Source organism: Poeciliopsis prolifica, unplaced genomic scaffold (genome assembly GCF_027474105.1).
Source record: "Poeciliopsis prolifica strain line A6 unplaced genomic scaffold, Auburn_PproV2 SCAFFOLD074, whole genome shotgun sequence".
Taxonomy (NCBI): domain Eukaryota; kingdom Metazoa; phylum Chordata; class Actinopteri; order Cyprinodontiformes; family Poeciliidae; genus Poeciliopsis; species Poeciliopsis prolifica.
The window spans coordinates 989628-1014861 of NW_026562449.1; the positions used below are offsets into that span (position 1 = coordinate 989628).

The following is a 25234-nucleotide window of genomic DNA, read 5'->3' on the forward strand; positions in this document are numbered from 1 at the left end:
ACGGGGAGCAAAGGGTTATCAAAGTTGTACGCCCTGCTAGACGAGTGTTTAAAATAGTAAACTTCTTCACAGGTGAATTAACCAATCAGAGAATAAAACACCTTGCTCTCATCCAATCACAGCCAACTTCCTGCAATACGGACGTTGTTCCAAAGATGGCTGCTGCAGTAACAGTGAAGGAGAAAAGTCCATTAGTGTTTGAGAGAACAAAATAACTTTGGAAGGATATCAACAGCTGCTCAAAAGACACATAAGGTGAGTCCGCACAGAAAAAATGTTGTACGTGGATTCAATTCATTTATACACTGCGAATTACGTAGGTGTAGCTACTGATAGGTCGACGCCTGTCTGCAGCATCTGTTGACTAGAAGGAAAATATATCTCTTCAGTCGTGTTATTCATTTGAATCAGTGTGTTATAGAGAACATGTCCAAAAAGCAAAGCTTCGGCTCTGGTTTCTCGCTAGTTGTTGTCAAAGCGGCTTTAGATCGCCTTCAGTCGGCAATTTCAGAGTACCGTTCATTTAGTCCAACGTAGTAAACTGAAGGCTACATTTTAAACATACAAATGATTGCTGATTGAGCAGACATTTAAACTGTTGCGTCGTTACATTTTTACTCGTAATGTTCTTGGACACAGAATAATCCTTATCCACCAGTTATTAGTTCAATGGAAATGATTTTTGTCAGACATTTGACCACATTGATCGTGGGCATTAATGTCATTGATTTGAACTTTTAGAGAATCGTTCTTTTATCAGTGTGAAAGAACTGGGTAAGAAACGTACAAACATAATAGCTTGAAATTGTTGATCGGAAATGCATACAGGATAAAATCCACACAGCAAATTATGAAATTGTCCTCTCTATGCTCTTTAAATGTTCTGCCTCACACGTTAGTTTATTATATTCTGTGGTTGGACAAGCCATAGACTAACACACTGAGGCAAAAGTTATGCTTTCTCAGTTTCAACTTAACTTTTTAACATATCAGCTATCATAAGTTGATATATTACATAGTATACAGAAGCTGCTGATAAACATTTACTGACTGACTTCATGGTTAGTACTTCACTTGGTCCTGGTGTTATTGGGTTTTTTCCCTGTTGTTTTGGTTATTGAAGCAAGGAGAAAGGTGATTTGGAGAAATGATTCAGTATTTGAGATGCACTGTCAGAATTCTACAAGAGTCCAATGGACAGGAACACAGAAGTTTCTGCTGCATGTTCCTCGTCCAGTGCAGCGTCCAGTGACAGTGGACTGTTGTTTCATATCGCTACATCCCAATTACATTTAAGCCTACACTTTGGCTAGGCCACTAGAAAGCCTTCATCTTATTTCTTTTAGAAAATTCTGGTGCAATTCAGATCATTGTCTGCTGCTTAAACCAAGTGAGATTGAGTTTGAAGTCATAAAAGGACAGCTGGTTCTTGTTCTTCAGGAGTTTATGATGGTGAACAGACTTTTTGGTAAATTAGTCTTCCAGGAACTATCACACTGACAAGCACTATGACACACCTTCCATTCTTTCTGTCAGAAGGTTGGGAACCACTGATTTAACCAAACTGACTTTCAGAGAGAACCAGACAGAGGGCCATCTTTGAAGTGTACAGTTTTAGTCATAAATAATTCTTCTCATTTGGACTGCCTGTTTGATTTTCATATGGATCTGTCTCTCAGCTTTACAGCCTCTCCTCCTCTGTGACTGAGCATCATCAGCTGTTTGTCAGAACATGCTGCTGACTCAGTGGAGCTGGCTTTTTGTTCCACACAGAGCTGCTTATGTCAGTGGATCAGGTAGCTGTGGCTTCTGCACCTACATCTCATTTTCTCTTCAGCTGTAATGCTCACACAGGCTGGTTTAAATGATTGCACTTTCACTAAAAAGAAAGATTCATATATAACAGTGAGAACGACAGGACTCCTCATTTAAATATTTAGTTCTACCAAAATAGAATTATAGGGAAATACAAAAACGATTTAGAACTGAGTTTGGCCCCTGACATCTGGCGTTACCAGCTTTATTAGAAACAACCAGATGCATGAGAAGTTCTTGCATGCTGAGTCTGTTTCAAGTCAACGCTCAACATTTCAATAAGATCAAATTCTGGGCTTTGACTAGCCCCAGAATGTTTTAATTTATTAATTGTCAACCAGTTCTCAGTGAAATTATTGGCATGTTTTGGGTTAAAAAAAAGAAACAAAATACAACTCCTAGTCCTAGGAATTAGGAATCAATTAAAAACGCTCAAAGATTTGAAAATGTGTTTAATTTGTACGTCTTTGCCTATTTATGAGTTTACTGCATATTGCATTACATGTCCACTTGACCACCAAATGGCTTTTGATATAGTTTTTTGATTTTTTATTGATTTTTTTTAAGAAAAAGGCCAGGTAGCTAAGCTAACCTAATACTGGTCATTTAAGTTCCAGAGTTTTAGGCACAAACCCGTTTTTGTTTTAACTGATGGAATTTGATACAGTATGGAACCTTGTAGAATTGATTTATACAAATGTTTTGTTTTTTTACTCACTGTTCCTCTTGTTAGTCCCATAATTTAAACTGACTTGAAAAATTTGTTTCTGAATTAAAAATTGTTTCTGAACTGATTAGAATCAGATTGCTAGAAATAAAAGACGTGTTTGTGCTTTAATGCATAATCTCAGGTCAGCTGTTTGGTTGGTTGTGCTGTTTTGAGTGCTTATAAAAATGTTTTCTTACCAGACTCCTGGTGTTCATTCTCACTTCAACCGTCGGTGTCAAAAACCAGAGCCCATCTCCTGGTGGTGGCAACCTGCTGATCTCTGCAGGTGTTGCTGCGCTTTGCTGTCACTCTGGCAGTGGACGGTTTCCAGGTGGGAACTCCCAGCAGCACCACCCTGGCTCCGCCTGCTTTTCCTCGTCTCTGCGTATGAGTGACCTGAAGGCGTCGGGAAGAAACGGCCCCGCTGTGGGCTCCCCACATCTGGACGCGCTGCGGTGGCACTGAAGGCCTCTTGCCAAGTGTCTATGACAGCTTGAGAAGAAGAGCATGTGGAGTGGTCGGGGTTGCCATGGCGACGCAGGACAAGAAGCAGGTGAGTTTTGTTGCTGAATGTCGCTCAGGTTGTTTCCTGTAAAGGTGCATGCTTTCTAGAGCGTAGAACTCTGAAACAAGAATACATGCACCGTTACAATACTAGTGAGAACTTGTTCTTGTCTGTTTTGATTTGATCTTATAATACTTTATTAAATGGGTGGCAATTAAAATAAATTAATAACTATTTAAAACCTCATAGACAAATCAGTGACATTTATGTTTTGTAGAGCAGCACAATAAATTGTGAATACATCGTCATCTCAGTGTCGGTGTGTATAATATTCATATAACACTGGACTGCTTGGAGTGCAGTAATTGTTGGCTAATGTATTTTACAAGTTCAGAAGTTGTATAACATAATATTTAGGCAGTAGGACAGAGGCTAACGGCAGCCAGAGCTCACAAAGCAGGAAGCTCAGATCATAAAAACAGTAAAGAAGAAAACAGATCATATATCGTACCTGATGTCATCATATTTATCGATATTACCGCTATCTGAAGATTTTCTTACATTGCAGCCTTGACGCTTAGTGATGGTGTTAGTGTTAAACTGGTTGGTGCTCTGGATTTGAAACAGATTTTGTTTCTGGAGTAGCATCACAATCTAAGGATTTCATATCAGTCGTAATCATTGATTGTTTTTTTTCGACACTAATGTGGTCTTTTCTGTTTTAACCACAGTTTCCTCTTGAGTTGTTGTGCATGAACTACTACTGTGCATGTTATTTAAGAGGTTGTTGCTAGGTAACCAAAGAGTGAGTTGACGTCAGTAAACTTTCTTACCTGGCCATGAGAGGTTGAGCGGCTAAAGCCTATCCTCTGCCTCCATCCCCCAGAATGCTGTGCGGACCTGACCAGAGAATGCTTTTAGGGGCTGCAGCCTCCACTTTGAGAAACCTTGTTCTATTAGCAGTATTTTCTGTTGATAGACTGGCAAAAATATTTCAGGTGGAGGTTTTGTAGCTTCCACTGCTCTCCCAGCCTCAGAGCAGGGAGGACTGCTTATTAATCACTGTTGTTGGTGTTTACTATTGTCACATAGCATGAGTTAAAGATTTGAATGATTTGGATAATAAGTGTTGAAGGCAGGAACAGAAAATGCTCAGCAGTATAACTGTACATTTCTCTTATATTTCCTCCACTGTCTGGTTAAAGAGAAATGATTTGCTAGCTTGTCGCCGGGGTCAGGAGTTGCTTTGCCTCTGTTGGTCCCCTGGTCTGCTTCATATAGCCATGGAAGATTTTTGTTGATTCTTAGTTTCTCTGGGAAAGTTATTTCTGTCTTGGCTGCATAGGATGTTGGGGTCTTTAAATCTGAACTCATGTTCAAGGAAATTGTCATATTTGGTAATGTGTGTGGGGGTGTGTGTGTGTCAGTGTGTTGACAGATGGGAAATGTAGTTTCTCCCTGTCGTGACTAACCAGGGTTTCTATGCAATCTGGAAAAGTCTGTAATGTTTCAGGTCTGGGTGGGAAAATGGAAAACTACTTATAATTCTGAATGTGTTTTTCTAGTCCATTGTCTTATCCAACTCCCAAAACCAAGTAACTTTAAGAAAATAATGCACATAATGGCACTGTTTATTTGAATTAAAGAAATAAACAAATGTTATTTTTAATACAAATTTAATAATTACATGAGTGTGTGGAGTGATTTTTAGCAACACATGAGGATATTGATGAAACTAATTTCCCAGTCTTTTCTTTTGCTGCATCACTAAAGTGTCTATTTTCTGTCAGCTTTTGTATTTCAGGAACTAAAAATAGAAGCGCAGTGTGTATTAAAGTCTGTAGACATGTTAACACTCAATATATGATGCTGAACTAAATGTACTGACATATACTAAATCCAAGCACTACCTTACATTTATTTGATGTTATTGCTAATTGTGATATTGTGATTATTTTGACTTTATGTGTTTTCAGGCTCTAATTTTATCCTCATACTGTATCTTACTGTTCTGGTTTTAGTCTGTAGCTGGAACAGAAACAACATGCCCAGTTATCCGTATCTTTGTGAAATTGCTTCATTTTCCACAGACCTACATCATGAACACACATGCAGGTAAATTATGACTCAGCCAGGATCAGATCAGGGCTTCATCTATTGACTAAACGTTTCAGTTACTGGCTGCTTGGCCAGTAACTGCTTACATCTCAACATCTTAGATTTTCCATGGACAGAAACAGAAAGCTCTGTAAGATGGTGCTGTTTTTGATCGTAAATATCAAGGCTGAAATGATAAATTATCTTAAGAGTGATCAATAGCTTTTTAAGACAGTTGTCAACTAGTTTAGTAATTGGTTAATTGCTTATAAGGACTCAAAAAGAATACCATTTTGTTGAACGAACACACTCTGAGCAGTAATTAAGTCTAAACTGTCCAAAGATATGCATTTTGCATTTGGAAATAAAACACTTTCTTTATCTATTGAAAACATCCAGAGTTTTAGCTTCCAGTTTTAGCTTCACCTGGTTCAGAGTCAGTAAACACATCAATAAATCTCATCTTAAGCAAAAGTTATTTATCTGTTAATCCAAAGAATAATCACCAGATCTGGCCAACACTGTGGATGTTAAGTCAAGCAGAAAGGCTGAACTTTTCGCATGTTGGTGTCATAATATTTGTTTTTAGCTGCAGATTCATCTTCTGCCAAATGATCAAGTGTTCACTACTACATGTCAGGCAATAAAATGTTTATCATCTTAGTTAAAGAAGGAATTAGATTTTTTGTTTATTGCATAAAAATGACTTCAGTTGTCAAAAGAAAACTCTGCAGAATGTGTCAATTTGTTTATCTGATTGCCAGGATGATCAATAGAACAGCAGGGCAGGCAGAGCATTATTTATCCTGGTAAACTTAAAATGCCAATGAAGCAGGAATAAGCTGTATCAAAAAAAAACAAAACTGTTGCATGGAAACAACCTTTAAAAATCATGCTGAGAAATACGTTGTATTTGTTCTTGTTATGGTGTATGTGAGCTCCTGCTCCTGTTGTGTTGGCAGGAGGCAGATGGTGTGACTCGTGGCCTTTCCACCAGCCAGGCTCTGGTGAAGCTCCGGGACCAGCTGAGCAGCCTGCTGGAGCAGCACCAGAGAGCCACACGGAGACGGGTTTCTTGGCTGGTATGATCACACTCATGGACAAAAAAGGTTTTCAAACCCAATAAAGAAAAAACATCAGTCTGAGCATTTTTTTTTATCCAACTGCTAAAACAAAACACATGCTGGCAGATACGTATATTAGTTTTGATCTTTTCCAACTTTTCTAGAAACAACAGTTTTTCCATCCATTAAGTGCAAACTGGTTAAAGTTTTAGTTGTTATTTTTTAAGCTTGTTGGGATGTTTGTACTGTTTTAGTTGTGGGTTGTACTCTGTGTCACAAACAGAATTTTGTGTTTGATTTCTTTTCGTTTCAAATTCTTTTAATAGGAACAATGGCAAAATAGCTTCATATACCATGGCAACCGGCAGTCCTGTCTCCACTGGCCAGGCGGGGCTCTGACTCTTCTGGTGGTGGTGGGACTCCTCTGCTGCCATGGCAGCCAGCCGAAGGGCAGGTAGCCGAACTCTGTTTAGCTCAACTATCCTGTCATGGACTAGGAATGTAAAATGGTTTTATAACACATAAAGTAAAAGATACTTTGATCATCTTAAGTCAACACTACATTAAACTCAAGTGGCTTTACTCAAAACATTCACAGATCTGTTCACTCTTGTTGTCATACTGTAGACCTGGTGCCCACATATATAATTTCACTAAAGTAGATCTTTATCAGACAATACTGCTAAAGAACCTGTTCCTTTTTTAACTTCCACTTTACCTTAGAAAAACAATTTAATATCTAGCCTGTCACAAATTGAAGCTCCGTTCTTATGCATAGGAGTTTGGTTGTTGCTACTTTCTCATCCAGGAATAGTGAATTCTGCAAGTCACTGTCTTAATCTAATCTGTTACTTAGATGTAAGTCCTTAAGCAATTATAACAATAAACTGAACTTGTATGCATTGTTTAAGAGTTATAATGAACTTTGAATCTGTTTCTATGATTGAATTACACTGACTAGATTTGTGAACATAAATAGCTTACTGTTCTTTTGCAAAGAGTCTTGAGGTAACATCCGTTATGAATTGGGATTATATAAATGAAAAGTGTCTTTTGCTCCCAGCTCTGGTATAGAGATGGTGAATTCTGCAGCCCTGCTCATTCTCTTCGTGTTTAACCTGCTTCTGGTTGGACGCCAGGAGAGGCTCAACAAAACAGAGATGGTGCGGCGCCTCAAACGCATCATCACACAGCTCAATGGTGAGTTGGGAAATGACAAGAAAATGCCTAGGTTTTCTCATGAGGGTCAAAGGTTAAACATGTGTGATTGTTTTATTGTGATCATTACAGAGTAACTTGTGTATTGTTATTATTTCTCTGGCCTGTTCTGATATTAGCCCTCTATTTTGGTGTTTCTTTAATACAGATTACCTGTCAGGGTGTGTGGCTGAAATTCAGTGGCCTTCTTCTCTTTACCCTGACCTCTACACGCCCTCGTCTCCATCATGGTCACTTCACTGGACCTACCGGGACTCCCAGCTGGTTAACCTCCCCATCAGTCTGCTGGTGGAAGGAGACATCATTGCTCTCCGACCTGGCCAGCAGGCGTTTGCATCTCTCAGGGGGGTCAAGGTCAGCCTGTAGTGACTTGCAAGCCATAATATTTGATTTGCAAATATCAAATGTACAAGATCTTTGCAGACATTCAATGAAACCTTGAAATAAAGTAATTAGAAATCTCCTTCCATCCATCCTCTGTTTTCTGTTTTTCTGAAATCGGATCACAGGGGCAACAGGTCCCAGGGGTGTGGGTGGGGGACCAGAGGGATTATATAGCGTCTGAAGGAAGTTCAGGATCTTCCCAAGGGGAAAGAGGCCCAGAAGGCAGAGTGATGAGATGCTCTGTTGTTCTCAACTGAGTAGCAGTGACTCGACTTCAAGCCTTCGAGATTATGTTGTTCCTCAATCTTGCTTCCAACTGTGAGCACAGCCTCTTTGCAGAGGAATCAGATGCTTGTATCTACGGTCTTGTTCTTTCAGTAATAATCTGTCCCTCGTCACCATAGTTGATAGATAGATGTACCAGTTAATCAGGAGCTTTGCTTTTCAGCTCAGCTTTTTCTACAACTGAACGAGTGCCACTCCATCATCTCAGACATGGATGGAGCACTCCACCCTTTACTGGTCTGGAACCATATGACCTCATGCAGACCACTTCGCACTCTGCTGCAAACCGTTCCAATGCACCTGAAGTTGCTGACAGAACCTTAAAATCTAGAAAAACAAATAAAATCCTGAGATCCCAAACCTCCCTCTTCCCACTGATGCATCAACACCACAAACAAGATGAGTGACGTATAGCAGTCCTGACAGAGGCCAACCTGCACAGCGTTTAACTCAAACTGACGCCTAGAAAGTGGACGCAGCTTATGCTTTGTAATACAAAGACAAGATGGCTCTTATAGACATCCCCTGCAACCCAAACTGCAAAATGTCTTGATGAGTCTTGATGATTTGGACAACCCTTTAGATCCACAAACTGGATGTCAACTGGAGAGCCAAATCTCTCCCCTCCCTGTTCTGATGCTCTGATAATTGTCTTTACTACATCTAGAGGAATTACTTCCTAGAAATATTGCCACCCTATTGGCTAATGGAAGAGGTGTGCTTATTAAAGCAGGTGTGGGATTGAGGTTAGAAGTGGGAACTGGGAATGGTTTTGAGCTCTGTCTTTGTTTCTTTCTCAGGATGATGAGCACATAGTGTTGGAACCAGGAGATTTATTCCCACCGTTATCGCCTCCCCCTTCGCCTCGGACTGAGAAGAGAGGCCCCCAGAGCCCCCAGCAACACCGCCTCTTCAGAGTGGTTCGGACTCCAGTGCTGGAGCCGGTCAGGTAGGGAGCTGGATCATATTTGGTTAGGTGGTTGAATCACCTTTGTTGTTCTGGGGTCAGTTGCTCTGCCACGATAACAATTCCAGACACTGATCATTTTTTACAAAAATGTAAGTTTAATTGAAATCAACAGGAACGCTTTGGAGCTGGCCCTATCCCGGCCAATCACAGTGCTGGATAATGAGAGGTTTACTGTTCAGTCCATCATCACGAAGCTCGTCTGTCCTGTTGTGCTGGTGAGCTGTTAACAGAAATCTTATACACATTCAGTGGACCTGGAAGAGCAGAAGAAAACATTTACCTGGTCCTTCCTGCAGGTGGCGTTCCTGGTGGTGAACACAATTCGCTTTTTCTGGCAGGCCCCCAGCATCACTCCTCCCTGCTACAACTTCCTTCAGCTCCAGGTGAGATGATGTTTAGCACCAAGTGCTGCCCAGCCCTACCAAGCCTCATGTATGGCCTCCTAATACTGTGTGACCCATTGATTCTGTCAAGGCTGCTCTGTCTTTGAACTAGAAAAAGTTTAACAGAGATTTTACAGATGGCAGATCTCCATGTAGAGCTTTAACCTGCATGAGGGGAAGAAATCAGAGCGATCACTGTTTGTAACGATCAGTGATATTAGCAGCAATAAAACCAAAGAGACAAGTCCTAAACTAGGTTAAACCGCTGTAGCTGCAACTCATCGTTTGTATAATCTATAAATTATATACAAAGAGGTTTGTTTACTTCCCTGTTTCTCCACATTTGGCTGTTGACAGACATCAATGACTTAGAATCTGTTACAGTAAAAGTTGACTGCAAATACTGGCAGTGGACTATTTTAAATTATATTGTTGAACAAATTCAACCAACTCTCTTTACACTAACATCCATCCAATAGTTCCAGCTAAATTAAAAAAATATCCTGACCAGTGCCTATTTCAGGACCACATTTCTACCGTGGTGATCTGTTTTTATCTGCTAAATGTGGGGCGTTAAGAATGGACCAAGCAAACTCCCTCGGTTCTTGAGGACTACCCAGGAATGTTCATCATTTGCTGTGAACAGTTCAGATTAATGACAGGATGAGTGGACTGAGATGTCAGTGTGTTGTTGTGTTGTAGCTCATGGCTGTGCTACCCATCCTGCCCCTGCTCTTCCCTGTCATGTGGGTCCTGGTGAATGCCTTTGGAGAGGCCAGAGTCCTGTCCGAGTTCAGTCGCGCATCTCCAGCTGGCTTGGTAAGGCACCGATAGTGTGATTGGTCCACACCCAGCTTCCTGCCCTGTTCAATGCATCAACTACAAACCTCTTTCAGGAATTAACCTGCCCCACCGCTGAACACGCAGCAGACTGGGGGCGGCAAAGACGCATGCAGTTCAGGATTACTGGCGTATAAAAAAAAATGTTTTTAAAATAAAAATAAGCATCGCTTTCTGACAAAAGCACAAACCTTTATTTTTGGAAAGAGCTCCAAACATTTGTGTAATCTGACTTGTTGTTCAAGGTTTGTTTTTAAAATGTGAAAAATGAAAGACTACTTTTACTTTTGTTAATTTGGTAGTTTAGCAGCAATCCCTGCTTTTCATTGCTGTGGGAGAGTACTTTCCCATGTGCATTTAAAGCATTTTTTTATTGTTTCACAGGTATTGTTCAATGTTTTTCATGAAAATGGATCATTGAAGGGGCATAAAGTTGGCACCTGATGGTTTCAATTATTAAAAACAAATCACTATTGGGCAAAATCAGAATTGGCAAGTTTGAGCTCCTTAAAGATCAATGATCGGCCAAGAAACCACAATCGCTGCCCCTCCATTTAGAAATATGGGACACAATCCACCAGTCCAGAGGAACTGGAGGAATGAAAATATATTCTAGTGTTTGGTACATTTTGTTTCTTAGTTGTTTTGATTATATGTTACATGTTAGATTTCAAGTCATGAAGACTTGAATATCTGTTTTAGGCTACATGGTAAATAATTTTTGTATTTCTGTGTGTCTGTTCTGCAGAACCACTACAGCTTTCATATCTCTTTTTGTAATATTTATCAGACTAAGGTAACCCTCTGCTTATTAGAGCTGTAATTCTAACAGCATCTCTCTTTGCCCATGAACATCATTACATCATTTGTTAAAATAGTTATATGCAAGTTACGTAAAGCCATCATAGGAGTGTGCAGCGGTCATCTGTTCAGGAAGGAGACCGGCTCTGAGGGGTCGCATGGAAAATGTGAATTGACCCCAGAATAAAAGACCTTGTGAAGAGGGTAAGCCCACTTAGAGAGGAAGAAGAAGCTATTCCTCCAAAAGCAAGAGGACAATGAGATTTGATTCCAGTCTATAAATGGACTCGGAGACAAAGAGCTGAATGTCTGGACACATGGACACTGGGGAGACTTGCAAGGCTCATCGTGGTCCCCTTCACAATATAAGTAGCATCGTAAGAAAACATTATGTAGAAATATTGAAGCAGCATCTCATGACATGAGCCAGGATGGAAAAGCTTGGGGACAATCGTGTCTTCCAAATGGCCCTTAACAACCGCTGTCTTTAGGATGACAGTCAGTGTTGTTTTATCCGATTTGATCATTTTGACTCAAACTATTTTTATGGCCTTTTTTTTTTCTCTACTGCATGAAAACAATAAACCTTACATTATTTTGTAGAAATGTATATTTCACACCTTAAACCTAAAGTGTTGCTTACAGTAAACTTGTGGGTGATAATTCTTGGTTCTATTTCATTCCTACTGACTCTGGTGGTGCTGAAAGCACTGAATGTTCCCTTTTATCATGTGCTGTTCAAGCAATAATATCAACAGTCACACCTGTGACATATTGGATGATCAATCAGAGGATATATAGCATAACATGGTCCGAGGCTCTGTTGCTCTTTTCTTCTTGTGTGCAGTTTGCTTTGTATGGCGTCGGCCTTTTGGATTTCTGGATCTTTTCACCGTTGTTGGACGCCCGACTGCCTGTTGGCTGCAGTAGTGGTGTATCGCCTAGTAATAGGCAGATGAAGCCTTATGAAGCAATTAAGCTTTCCAATGGAACAAATGTTATGTATGTAACTGCAGTTCTATGAATCCCGGATGACAGCCAGAGAGACTCTGCCACTCAGAATCCTTGCATTTCGCAAGAAGATTCTGTAGGAACAGAGTATCGGATGCCGTCATGCTATATAGCCTCTGATTGATCATTTGATGTCACAGGTGTGACTCTGCTGATATTATTGCTCGAAGGGAACATTCAGTGCTTTCAGCACCGCCCTCTGGCGGTCATCCAGGATTCATAGAACCGTAGTTACATACATAACTTTCGTTTTAAGGCACCAGAGGTCACCTGTCTGATCTCCTCTGGTCCTGCAGGAACTTCCACTTCCCTTTTATAGACTGGTAAACATAGGTGGTTAGTGTCAGCTGTTTTTTCTCCTTCAATACTTTTGAAATTTTAAGTTCTGTGATGAGCCCAGTGTGGAGGGATTCATCCCTCAAGCACACACACACGCACACACACACACACACACACACACACACACACACACACACACACACACACACACACACACACACACACACACACACACACACACACACACACACACACACACACACACACAGAGGAGGTGTGCTGCCAGCCTCCCTCTGGATTTTAACTAGCTTCTTCTTTTGCCCTAGCTTGCTAAGTTCTCTGAGGACACTCTAAGCAGCTACACCGAAGCAGTTTCCTCGCAGGTATAACCCTTCTCTGTCTTGCTTGCTCACCTCACACCTGCTTAACTCCCAGCTGCACCTCAACCTGCTTGTCTTTATTTGCTCACAGTCCTGCAGCGCCCCCTTGTGGACCCACAGCTGCTTTGAATTATTACCGCTAGCTTCTATGTTTTAATTGTATTACTATAAAAATATTTTAACAGTATTTATGTTTCGGGCCACTTTCTATATCACACTGCTGTTTTCGCTCAAAATCCTGTGGGTTCCTTTTTGTTTCATACATTTTTGCAAAGTCATTTCCCACAGTTTTCCTAACCGTGACCGTTTGGGTCACATTATGTGTGGATCAATAATCTGTGAATCTTCACCAAGCACCTCTGGATGTCCATGTTTGACAGGCGCTTCTCCCTCACTCCATGCATGCTTCTGTTTCCACCATTTCTCTCAGATTCTGCTCAGAATGCTTTGGCTGTCATCATTCTCTAGTCAAATCTCACTGCTCATCCATCTACATGAATCCATAGAACATGTGAATTATGGTAGAGATATTAATCTGAGACACTTGTTTACTTGTTGATGAACTTGACTGGTAATCAAGACTCTGTGGTGGTGATCTGCACTGCAGTCCTGACATATTTTATTATGTTGTTAATATGTTTTTATTGAATGCACCAAACTTGCATGGAGGAGTCAGCTCCATGCAAGTTTTAAATGAAAAATCTGTAGGAAATCTTTCATTTTTAAGAAGCCATAATTTTATTTCTATTTTTAGGTTTTATAATAAAGAACATAAAATTTGTCAGAGGATGGATTTATTTTCTACTATGGGATGTGGGTATTTGTGGAAAATTATGAAAAACAAAACCAAAAGCAAAGAAAAAAGTTTCTTGCCATTCTATCCTAATGACAAGAAAAATATCTAAATGAGTTTCACTAGTACTTTTACATAGACTGTAAAAAGCGATAAAATAAAAAAAAAATACATCATTCAGTTATTAAATAAATGTAACATTAAAAATGTTGAAATAATTGATTTATTAGATAATTTATTCAGTATGTTTTTAAGTTATTAAAATGATTCAAACATACAATGGCTAATGCAGATAGTTTAGTGTGTATTTATTCATGGCTCCGGTTCCTGCAGGGTCACCATGGTACATTTATTTAATGATTTATTTATTTAATTTTGTCCCTTTTGACCCTCCGTCCTTTGCTTTGTTCTGACAGGAACAAATATTACAAAGAAATTTTCATTGTATCTTATGTTTACAATACATTTACTTATTTTAAACATGTTGTTCATTTCTAGATCTGTTCTTTCAAATGCATATGTTACTGTTTCCCCTTTTCTAAATATGCTACATTATGCCGTTGAGACATGATGACCTCAGATTCTCCCCTATTGGGTCATAAGAAGGTTCTGAGTTATATTTTGTGACAACAAACTCGATCATAAAGTTTAACGTGCCTCTGGTCTAAACCTCTGCTCATTTTATGGCAGCAGTGTGTGGCCCAGTCTTAGACTGTGGTGCACCTGTTTGGGAACAGAGTTTGGAACTCAGCAGCTACAGTTTCCACAGTCCTGGATGCAGGACTTAGTTTGGTCTGGAAGGACGTCCTCAGACTGGCCTTTTGTTTTTCTCAATCAGACTTCAGAACAGAACTGTAAGCAAATCCATAAAACACAGGTGTCAAACTCCAGTCCTCAAGGGCCGCTGTCCTGCAGTGTTTTGATGTGCCACTGGTACCAAACACTGGAATGAAATGGCTTCATGATCTCTTCCTTGTGTGGTTCAGTTCTCCAATGCCTTGATCATTCCATTCAGATGTGGTGCAGCAGAGGCGCAGCTATAAGTTGCAGGACACTGACTCTTGAGGACTGGAGTTTAACACCCCTGTGCTGAAAGATTAAAGAAGCGGAGGATGACTAAATTAAATTAAAGGTTGACTCAAAAATCTGCAAAAATCTTCTCAGCTGATACAGGACTGTGTTTATACTTTGTGGGGGAAAAACTTTTTCAGACAAGTCTCAACGGTCATAATCCTTCAACAACTAACATCTACTGAACTATTCTTAGCAGAGGAGAAAGGTGGTGCTGAGTTTTACCTTCTTTAACCCTCCCACGATTTTAAGAAATGGGGTCATTTAGACCCATGAGCCTTTTACCCTTTGGGGTCACACTGACCCTGAATGTACTTTTACCAATATTTTTTTCTCTTTTTTTTTTTTGAGTGTGTGGTTTCAGGAACTGACGGTCTGATGGGACATTCCCCCATTTCCCTGCTGTCCGACACCTATCACACTAAGGCCACTGGAGGGTTTTAAAGAGAGTTGTTTTACATATACTAATATGCCTTTAAACAAAATCACTTGATAAACATTGACCTAGCAGTTAGAGAAGCTCAAAGCCTTTCCTAACGGTCTAGGGCAGAATAGTAAAGTGTTTCTAGTCCAGTCATCATGCCTCATCACTAACAGGAGCAGAAATGCAGTGAAATAAAGTCAGTTACCTGGAAACCTTTTGGTGCTCCAAACATTTGGGTCAGGAGGATTTTTCTGCAGCCGCTCAGAATACAAGCAGATCCCTCAGAAAACCAAACATGACTTCAGATCACTGAGAGCTGTATCTGCAAATAGGGATGCACAGTGTGTTTTTTTTTTTTTATTATACTCAACACAAACTGTCCAGTTGACTGGCATGTTGTGTTAGCACTGGCTAGCTAAAGCGTCCATCTACTGAATGGCTTCTTTGTGATTGTTTCTTTTTCTTCCTGTGGAAAAGTTTTCATCGATTCCATCCAATCAGAGCCTGAATCTCTGCATGCCTGTTTTGACCGCTTCACCTCCCTGACTTGTACTCTACAGACTTTACTCTCATCTCAGAACTGATGAAGAACATCTCTGTGATTTAGAGTTAGGAAGTATTCTCGTCAGTAACAAACTCCTGCTCTTTTATTTATTAGGAGGTTCTTGGGTTTTGGTGGTGTTTCATTCTAACCTGCTGGTTTTTGTCACGGATGCAGGATTTGCTGCGCTGTGTCTGGAGACACATGGTTGGCGTGTTGAAGGGAGAATCTGAGACTCTGTGCTACACTTCCAGCTTGCTGCACACTCTGGGCTCCGTCACTGTGAGTAAGACTCTTTGAAGGCCTTCTCTTGTTTTGATTTCTTTCTTCACTTCTCGATATCCCATGTTTTATGATGTAATCACTTAAACATTTGTACAAAAAATTACACCAGATAGAAAAAAATATCAAAACAAATTTCAATAAAATTTGAACATTCAGTGATTTTAAACGCTGGGGCTTGTTTTTAAGTGACGACTGCAAGTTGCAAATTTTTACATAGTTTTGCTGATCTTGTGACTTATAGTTTGGTATAATTTACATATATGTTTTGTTTCCTCATCATTTATTGTCTGTTGTGGTAAATGCCAAATTCATACTAATGGATATGAGATGAAGATTAAATGTTACTGTCTGCATATGCAGACAGCATCAGTTGAAAGTTCATGCTTGTTCAATCAGAAGAGACTGAACAAGTTTCATCTTCCTGGGTTTTGTGCAAAGAGGAAACTTTTATTGTCTGAGACAAACATGAAGGTCACCAGAGAGAATGCAGACAAAGACCAGAACTTCTCATGTTGTGAGTCTAAATGTAATCATGTGGACTCAGAACAGAGGACATGTTTGACATAAACTAAACACAGAATCCAGGATGAGAACCTCATACCAACTATGAAGCATGGAGGTGGATGTGTCATGCTTTGAGATACTGTTTAGCTTTTAAATAGCAGTGTAATCCTGAAACAATTCATCCTATCTTGCATAACAGGAAAGTCAGATCAAATGTCAGAACTCTGCTGAATGCAGGAAGGAGGCAGTGTGCAGTACATTTGTTGCAATGGTTTCATGTTTTCATCCCTTTGGTTCCTCCTGTGTTTCACCCTCTGTATGTAGGTGCTGTGCTGCGTGGACAAGCAGGGCATCCTGTCATGGCCAAACCCGAGTCCAGAGACGGTTCTGTTCTTCAGTGGGAGAGTGGAACCGCCTCACAACAGCCAGGACGACCTCCGAGACGACCTGTCGGAAAACTCCTACTGCCGGATGGAGAATGAAGATGACCGGGATGAGGTGTGTCTCCCTGACAGACTGTGAGTTACTGTAGCTCTCCCTTTCTCAATATCATCTTTCTGCTGCAGGCTCAGGAAGCAGAGACTCTGCTCTGTCCCCCGGAGGAGCCCGCCGTCCACCTGGGGGACGCACCCGAGCCCAGTGAGACGTCACATGACGACGCTCGCCCGTCTGAGACGGTCAGACTCCGACGACCTGTTCAGCCCACAACACATTCCCGGACCAAACATCACTCTGGATCCAACGTCAGCTTCAGCCACGACACCGAGGGAGGCGAGGAGGAGCAGGTACAGGCCGGGGAGCTGGCAGTAAAAAAAAATACAACTGGAAAACAAACTGCAGCATTCAATAATGTGCAGCAAAATGTAAGATTTTAATATAAGACGTCTAAGAAATTAATGCATGCAGATGCAAGAAAATGAATCCAGTTAATAATGTTGATGCATTCATATTCCATAATTAGTTTGCACAAATACAATACAGATCAAAGATATTTAGAAAAATGATAGTAACTGCAGGAAGAGACAAAAGCCCAATGGGCCAAACAGCATAGAAAAAAATATAAATCTTCTAGAGCTATGAGAAATGTAAGATTCAGGCTTACATGAGGATTCATGTCTCTCTTCTGTATCTTGGTTTTTGTCGTCCAGGATTTTGCTCTGGGCTGCCCAGAAGCCGAGGCAGAGGACTTTGTGTGTGACTACCACCTGGAGATGCTGAGCTTATCACAAGACCAGCAGAACCCGACCAGTATCCAGTTTGACGATCTCTCCTGGCAGTGTCACCTGCCCTCTCTGAAGCCACTGGGCCTCAACATCATGCTGAACCTGTGCAACGCTGGGGTCACCCAGCAGCTGTGCCGCTTCTCAGACCATCTGTCCAACCTGGCCCTGCAGGAGAGCCACGGCTCCGTGCTGCCCGTCTACGTTCCCTGGGGCCTCTGTGAGCTCTCCAGGCTGATAGGTAAAACATGCAGCGCTGCACGGCCACATGTCCTTCCTGTTCTCTGGTAATGCATCGTTTTTAAGAACAGAACATACTAACATTCTTTGCTCAATGTTGAATTCAAATTCAAAAATACTTTACTAATCCCTAAAGGAAATGAAATGTTGTAACTCATTTATTAAGAGTAAAGTTAAAAATACATATTTTTTTCTTTTTCTGAATGAAACGTACGATAGCTTTAAACCCAAGCTACCTTCTGAACTCTGATTTCTGCTACATCCCAGAGTATTGACGATTTAATCATGTTGACTTATAAAAGCTAGAATCACATAAAGTGATTCTAGCTTTTAGGGTCTTGATTTATTCACAGCAGAAAACACATTTTCTTAAAGTAATGTTTAAAAACTTCTGTTCTTTAGTTTTGCTTGTTTGGTAATATAACACCAATTGTTTGGTAATGTCAAAACTGATTATTAGTATCCATATATCTAAATATGTTAGAGAAACACACAGACTGTTTCTTTTTTTTTTAAACAAACTTCTCTGTGACGATGAGCCAACAGCTTCAACTAAGTATGTTTTTTTATATTTTAGAACATAACTTCTTCATGGATGTGTATAACATGCAGACTGTGTGTGTGTAAATCATTTCCCATCATGTCCGTTTCGTTGCTCGTGTCTTAGGCTTCACTCCTGGAGCCAGAGAGCTGTTCAAACAGGAGAACCACCTGACCCTCTACCAGCTGCCATCCAGAGAGAAGACCAAGGAGTTCACCTCCCGCCGCCTCCCATCCTTCACCAAGCGCCAGCCCCCCATCTCCCACCTCATGTCCCTGTGTGTGCGAGACTCCTCTTCCAGTAAGTCCTGCATGGTGTGTGTGCACGGCCCGTGCCAGCTGCTTTGTGGGTATGAAAACGTGTGTGTGTTGTTGCAGACAGCGTCCAGATGCTGTCGCATGGTTCGGCTGACCTGATCCTAGAGGCCTGCACTGACTTCTGGGATGGAACTGATATCTACCCCCTTTCAGGCTCAGACAGGTCTGCTTTTGGGGTTTCAGGCTGATATTCACATTTGTTTTTGTCTTTCTGAGCATCTAATCTCTTTTTTTTTTTTTTGCTGTTTTTCCCTCTATGTTACAGGAAAAAGGTTCTGGACTTCTACCAGCGTGCCTGCCTGTCAGGCTACTGCTCTGCCTTTTCCTACAAACCCATGCAGGTGTCTCTGTCCGGCCAGCTGAACGGGAAGTGTGTGGAGCTGGCCTCTGGTCCCTGCCTGTTCTCCGGCGTTGAGCTGCCCTCCACCACGCCCATCAAACACAACTTGTGCAGGAACAGCTGGAGCTCAGATGGTGGGCATGGAACAGGGCGGGGCTGGGACATTCAGACCAGCAGGCTGAGCTTCTAATGGACTCTGTGTGTTTCTGTCAGAGGGGATCGGAGAGGGAGCGGAGCGGGAGGACTGTGTCCAGGCGCTGAGTGGACAGATCTTCATGGGGATGGTGTCATCTCAGTTCCAGGCCAAGCTGGACACGGTCCGTCTCATCGACGCTCTGGTCACTGCTTGTATCCGCTTTGTGTATTTTTCCATGGAGGATGAGCTGCGCAGCAAGGTGAGCAAACATCTTGGTGTTGGAGGTAATGTGAAAGCATTGAGCTCTAGAATTGTTCCTCCCATGGTGGCAGCGTGTCAGGTAGATCTGTTCTCTATGTTATGATTTGTCCTTCATGTTGACTTTTGTCTTTTTGGGACAATTATTCATATCCATATTGGCACATACAGTGAGTTGAAGCCATTGAGTGTGTTTGTGCTTGTGTGTGTGTGCAGGTGTTTGCAGAGAAGATGGGTTTAGAGACAGGCTGGAACTGTCACATATCTCTGACTCCAAACGGAGACGGCCCCTGTGAGGGGGCTCCGTCCAGCCCGGGACACGGCTCCCTGCACGAAGACCTCCACCAGGGTATGTGGGCTGTCCATCTTCATGCGCCGTGATTTTTTTTTATCTATATTTTTTGTATTCAGTGAGGCAGATGCCAGCTTGCCAAAAAGAAGTTCTGGTGCTGCTGCAGGCCATCAAACCCAGGCTGGTGCTCTGCTCTGTAGTCAGAGGCTTAGTAGCCAGACTGATGGATGATCTCTATTGTTACCACTTAGAAACTGGAATGGTTCCATCAAGGCCATGACAACAGTATAACAGATCTGTCATCATCTGAACTGTGTCCATTTTCCTGCGTTTTGTCCTGAAGACTCCCGGGACGAGGCGGAGGGTCCGCTGCTGCAGGAAGAGGAGGCCCAGTCCGACCTGGCCAGCTTCCATCCCACAGACAGCGACGTGCCAAGCTTCCTGGAGGATTGTAACAGAGTAATCATCACCTCAGTCACATTATGCAGCAGGGCTCATCTCAGCAGATGTTGCCAGGCGTTCTGTGCTAATGAAACGTTTCAGATCCTTTGTAACTGGATTTGTCCAGCGCTGTCCTGACTCAGGCTGCTGTTTTCTGGCTGACATGCTGCGCTCTGTTTCAGGCCAAGCTGCCTCGGGGGATCCACCAGGTCCGTCCTCATCTCAAGAACATCGACAATGTGCCTCTTTTAGTGCCGCTCTTCACCGACTGCACCCCCGACAGTGAGTGTCTGACTGTCCACACGCATTTAATTATCCTTCTGCAGACTGAGGAGAGTTTTTACCTTTCATCACAGAGGGACAATAGCTTTATGGAAGAGGGCCACGGAAAAGTCAGAATTCTGACTTTTGATGTTCTAAGATCAAATGTCAGAATTCTGAAAAAAAAAAAAAAGTCAATCTTAATATTTTGTTTTTATTTTTTTCAGTAGCTCCAGTCTTCTTCTGCATATATATACAGCTCTGGAGAAAATTCAGTTTCAGTTTCTCTGATTTTACTTGTCATAGGGAGATGTTTGAGTAAAATGAACACGTTTCTGAAATTCCAAGCAAAACATTTGTATTTATAAGCACAAAATGAGAAATGGTCAAAATGACAAAAAAAAGATGCAGTGCTTTCAGAACTCAAGTAATGCAAAGTAAACAAGTTCATGTTCATTTAGAAGCAACAATACTTGCATTTTATCTCAGAGAGTTCAGAAATCCATGTCTGGTATAAGAACCAGGAGGTTTTTAATGGGGTTCAGTTCAATGGATCTTCAGTTTTTCCAGAGCCTTAAATCTTCTCAGTCTTCAAATTATCCATGGGACAAACTAAAGTGAAATGTTGCGGCTTGTCTTCCTCTCTGCAGCCATGTGTGAGATGATGAAGATCATGCAGGAGAACAGGGAGGTGACCTGCTGTCTGGGAAGCTCCGCCAACTTCCGCAACAGCCGCCTCTTTCTGCAAAGCAATCTCAGGTACGGAGGTTGCTTTCATTCTCCACGTGTTTCACAACGTTTCTGGAGCCAAGCACACCAGAATCGTCCCCGTCGCATCTGCTGACGCCATTTTGTCCACTCTCTGGACTCCACAGCATTGGGCTGGACCCTCTGTATCCGTCTCAGTGCTCCTGGGAGACCTTTGGCTACGCCACAGGAGGAGGCTTCAGCGGAGAGGCTGAAGGACTCTCTCCTCTCAGACTGTCGGGACAGCTGAACAGCCTGGGCTGCTCCGTCTCCTTCCACCAGGGAAACAGCGTTAGCTTGATTAAACTCATAGAGCAGGTTTGTCACATCGAGCAGTCACTGAGTCACATCTTCATTTGATACTGATTTTACCTTTGCTGAACTACTTTCTAGGCACGACACACAACGTCTGGTATCCGCAAGTGCTTTCTCTTCCTGCTGCAGTGCCAGCTCAGTCTGGTCATTCTTCAGGTGGGACAGTAAACCACAGGAATGTCAGGCCTGTCTGAGCCACGCAGCATCTGAAGTGTGTGTTGTGTTTTTGTGCAGTTCTTGGCCTGCCTCGCTCAGCTTCCTCCTCCCATGAACACCACTGACATCCTCTGGATGTCCTGCTTCAGCTGCCCTTTACTCAGGTACAACACACTCCATGCGTTGATGATGAATCACTCGCACTAACTGATGTGTCACATGTTTTAACGATCGATTGGTTCTGGCAGTGTGTCACTGTTGGGAAAGCCGCCGGACAATTTGGTTATGACAGTTGCCACAGGGAAGAACCTGGATTCAATCCCAAAGAAGGTAGGATGAGCTGAGAGGAGCAAAACTCAGTAATCTGAAAGAAACGTGTGCTTCTTTCAGAAAGGAGCTAAACTTTGTTACCTTCATTCTGATTCTTCTTTTATTTTTTTAATTGTTTCTCCTTTTCTGGTTGAAACTTTGCAGGTTTTTTGGGTTTTTTTAATAGTTGTTAACAAGTGTTATCAACATTTCAAAAGCTCAAATAATAACTGAACTCACTCAAATCCATTGGCTGATTATTTCACTTATAACAAGACATTTTCTCCATAATAGAGGTGAAATACTCTGCCAATATGAACAAATAGTTTTTCATCAATATTAGAGAATTATTGACTTTAAACAAACAAGTCCTTTGTAGTTTGTTGAAAAGTTGCTTCTAAGTTAGTTTTGTCTTATTTTTGCACTAGAATCTGGACCAGAATCACTTTAGTTAAATATAACAGTAAGAAGACGTTGAGATGAACCTGTAGAAGCTGCAGGGCTGTTTGAGGTTACTGACTGGGCCGCTCTGTGCCAGACGGACCGGCAGATAAACGTCACCATCAGAACCAAAACACTGACATGGTTTCCCAGATGCTTACTGGGGGATACACTTAAAGTAAAAATTATAAACAGTAAGGAGAGGATGGAGAGCAAACTATAGAGAAACACTATCAGAGATGTGTGTGTGGTCAGTGATGAAGAAGATCACAGGATGGACCCTGAGCATCCTCTTCATCAGACTGTTGTACAGCTAGAGAGTGTCTTCAGTCAGAAACTTCTTTAGAATGGCTGTAACACAGACTGCTACAGGAGATGCTTTCTGTCCACAGTCACCAGCATCAACAACTCGTTGATAACAGGAGTTACAACAATTCCTCATTTCCCGTTAAGAATAAATAAAAGTATCTCTGAATAGCAATGAGTTGAGAGCAGAGGCAGTGTTGGAGCTGGTTTTAATCTGGCTGAATTAAAAAAAAAAAACAACAACAAACAGAAACATCTCATTCAACATCTCATCAAAGCTCTTGTAAAGTTTCTTTCCTGCACAGTTTCCAGGACGTTTCCCAGTGAGCCTGACTGTTTTCTTCTTCTCCCGTCCTTCAGACTCAGAACTACTTCCTGGGCTGTTTCTTGTTGAAGTTCGGCCTCTCGGTGTGTGTGTACCTGCTGGTGTTCGGCTTCACCCTACAGACTGTGTGTCCTGTTGGCACCAACCTCACTCTGAGTAACAACTCCATAACATGCAGCTCCATATTCACAGCCAGGTCTGTAACAGGAGATGAATCGGTAATAAACAGGAAATATCAAACATGTCTGACCTCTGTGTGTGTGTGTGTGTGTGTGTGTGTGTGTGTGTGTGTGTGTGTGTGTGTGTGTGTGTGTGTGTGTGTGTGTGTGTGTGTGTGTGTGTGTGTGTGTGTGTGTGTGTGTGTGTGTGTGTGTGTTTGCAGCTCATCAGAAGAGACTCTGGAGTGGTTTGGTGATCTGTCCAACGGCCTGCTGCTGACCCAAAAGCTCATGGCTGGTTTTCTAGTGCTACACACAGGTGAGGCAAATGGACACAAAGTTTTTCCACAATATTTAGTAATATTATTGTGATAACGACGAAAGTGACAATAAAATCAATATGCTGTTGTTTTCAGTGGTGATCTCCCTCAGCTACGTCCACCGCTCCCAGCCTCTGTGGAGGAAGACTCCCTTCAACAACACCTGGTGGTGCCTCACTGTGCCAGTGGTGTAAGTCCTCCTCCTCATGTCCGGCACACACACGCCTCCTCTAGAGATCACTTCCTGACCTGCTCCCGTGTCACCAGACTGCTGGGCCAGGGCGTTCAGGCCACGGTGGACTACCAGCTGTGGCGGGACCAGAGCAGCCCTCTGACCTTCAGCCTGGCCAAAATTCCCCTGGAGGTGTGGCTGCTGGCCTCCCTGTCCCCGCTGCTGGTGGTGCTGGTCAACGAAGTGGTGAAGCTGCATGAGATACGGTACGTTGAGACCAGAACCAGAGCGTAGGCACGTCCCAGTCAACGCAGCGTGTGCACAAGAGGTGGCAGCAATGTAGATACATACAAACATAAAACCCAATAAATTCAAAGCCAGAGCAGAACAGTTTGGTTTCCCTTTATGATTCAAGTAAAACATTTTGATTTAAACAGCAGCAGCAATGGAAAAGTGTCTGTTAGTGACATGAAATCAGACAAAAAACAGAGTAAAAGAAAATCTGAAAACAAGGTTTAATATCCTGCTTTTGTTAAAAAAAATGAAGTAGCATATGTTGGGTTCTGCTCACCTCCATCATGTCAACTTATTTCCCTCTCTGCTCTCTTCAGGGAACGGGTTCGGTACCAGAAGAGACAGAAGCTGCAGTTTGAAACAAAACTTGGGATGAACTCTCCTTTCTAAAGCCCCTCTCCCTCCTCCACTCCTCCCCGCCGTATCAGAGGACAATGATGTTCTGGCAGCTCTGGGCGCCGGCTGGTTCCCTCCAGAAACCAGCAGCAGCCTTTCTGCTCCCCCTGCAGGGAGGAGCAGGTGTCATGGAGGACGGTGACGCTGGTTGACCTGCTGCTGCAGCTGCCAGAGCCGGGACTGGAGCTGGGGTCAGGGCCGGAGCCGGGGCCGGAGCTGGGGTTGGAGCCGGAGCCGGGGACGGGGACGGAGCTGGGGGCAGAGCTGGGGGTGGAGCTGGGGCCGGAGCCAGGGCCGGAGCTGGGGCCGGAGCCGAGGCCGGGGCCGGAGCCGGGGCCGGAGCTGGGGCCGGAGCCAGGGCCGGAGCTGGGGCCGGAGCCGAGGCCGGGGCCGGAGCTGGGGTCGGGGCCGGAGCTGGGGCCGGAGCCAGGGCCGGAGCTGGGGCCGGAGCCGAGGCCGGGGCCGGAGCTGGGGTCGGGGCCGGAGCCGGGGCCGGAGCTAGGGTTGGGGTTGGGGTTGGGGCCGGAGCCGGGGACGGGGAAGGAGCTGGGGTTGGGGTTGGGGCCGGAGCCGGGGACGGAGCTGGGGTTGGGGTTGGGGTTGGGGCCGGAGCCGGGGACGGGGAAGGAGCTGGGGTCGGGGCCAGACCTGCGGCACCCTGCATGGTGGCAGAGGAACGCTGTCGGACATGTTTACTGTATATTCCCCAGGTTCCACTCTGTTCTCCACCATCAGGATCCATGTGCATGTTCTCCAGGAATGTTCCACGTCCCGTAGACTGCTGCAGCTGACATTCACCTCATCATTGTGTTCATCAGTCTTCACAAAACATGGCATCTTTTTTCTCCTTCTTTAAATGTAAATGTAGGGCTAAAAAAAAACTGCCTCCT

General features: G+C 42.9%; 1 protein-coding gene across 4 annotated transcripts; it reads left to right on the plus strand.

The window, feature by feature from the left end:
• Positions 1-24619, plus strand: tmem94 (transmembrane protein 94). 4 transcript variants are annotated; one of them, XM_055021236.1, is made up of 32 exons: positions 1-255; positions 2725-3077; positions 6089-6208; positions 6517-6644; positions 7254-7390; positions 7557-7762; positions 8878-9026; positions 9160-9262; positions 9344-9430; positions 10133-10249; positions 12688-12744; positions 15748-15852; positions 16684-16857; positions 16926-17144; positions 17508-17820; positions 18487-18660; positions 18738-18840; positions 18943-19151; positions 19231-19412; positions 19628-19760; positions 20047-20162; positions 20327-20426; positions 21056-21164; positions 21281-21470; positions 21546-21623; positions 21702-21787; positions 21872-21953; positions 23040-23200; positions 23387-23481; positions 23579-23672; positions 23750-23920; positions 24266-24619. In XM_055021236.1, exons 2-32 carry the CDS (start codon positions 3054-3056, stop codon positions 24336-24338), a joined length of 4095 nt encoding a protein of 1364 aa, XP_054877211.1. In that variant the 5' UTR covers positions 1-255; positions 2725-3053; the 3' UTR covers positions 24339-24619. The 4 variants fall into 4 exon arrangements, with proteins under 4 accessions (XP_054877211.1, XP_054877212.1, XP_054877213.1 ...); XM_055021237.1 differs by having other exon boundaries at positions 2771-3077; XM_055021238.1 differs by having other exon boundaries at positions 2811-3077.
• The last annotated feature ends 615 nt before the right edge of the window (positions 24620-25234 follow it).

Coding starts and splice junctions, on each gene's coding strand:
- tmem94 (XM_055021236.1), top strand. CDS start 3,054: ATGGCGACGCAGGACAAGAAGCAG. Junction 10,250..12,687: donor GCGCATCTCCAGCTGGCTTG/GTAAGGCACCGA, acceptor CTTTTGCCCTAG/CTTGCTAAGTTCTCTGAGGA. Junction 21,165..21,280: donor TTTCTGCAAAGCAATCTCAG/GTACGGAGGTTG, acceptor TGGACTCCACAG/CATTGGGCTGGACCCTCTGT.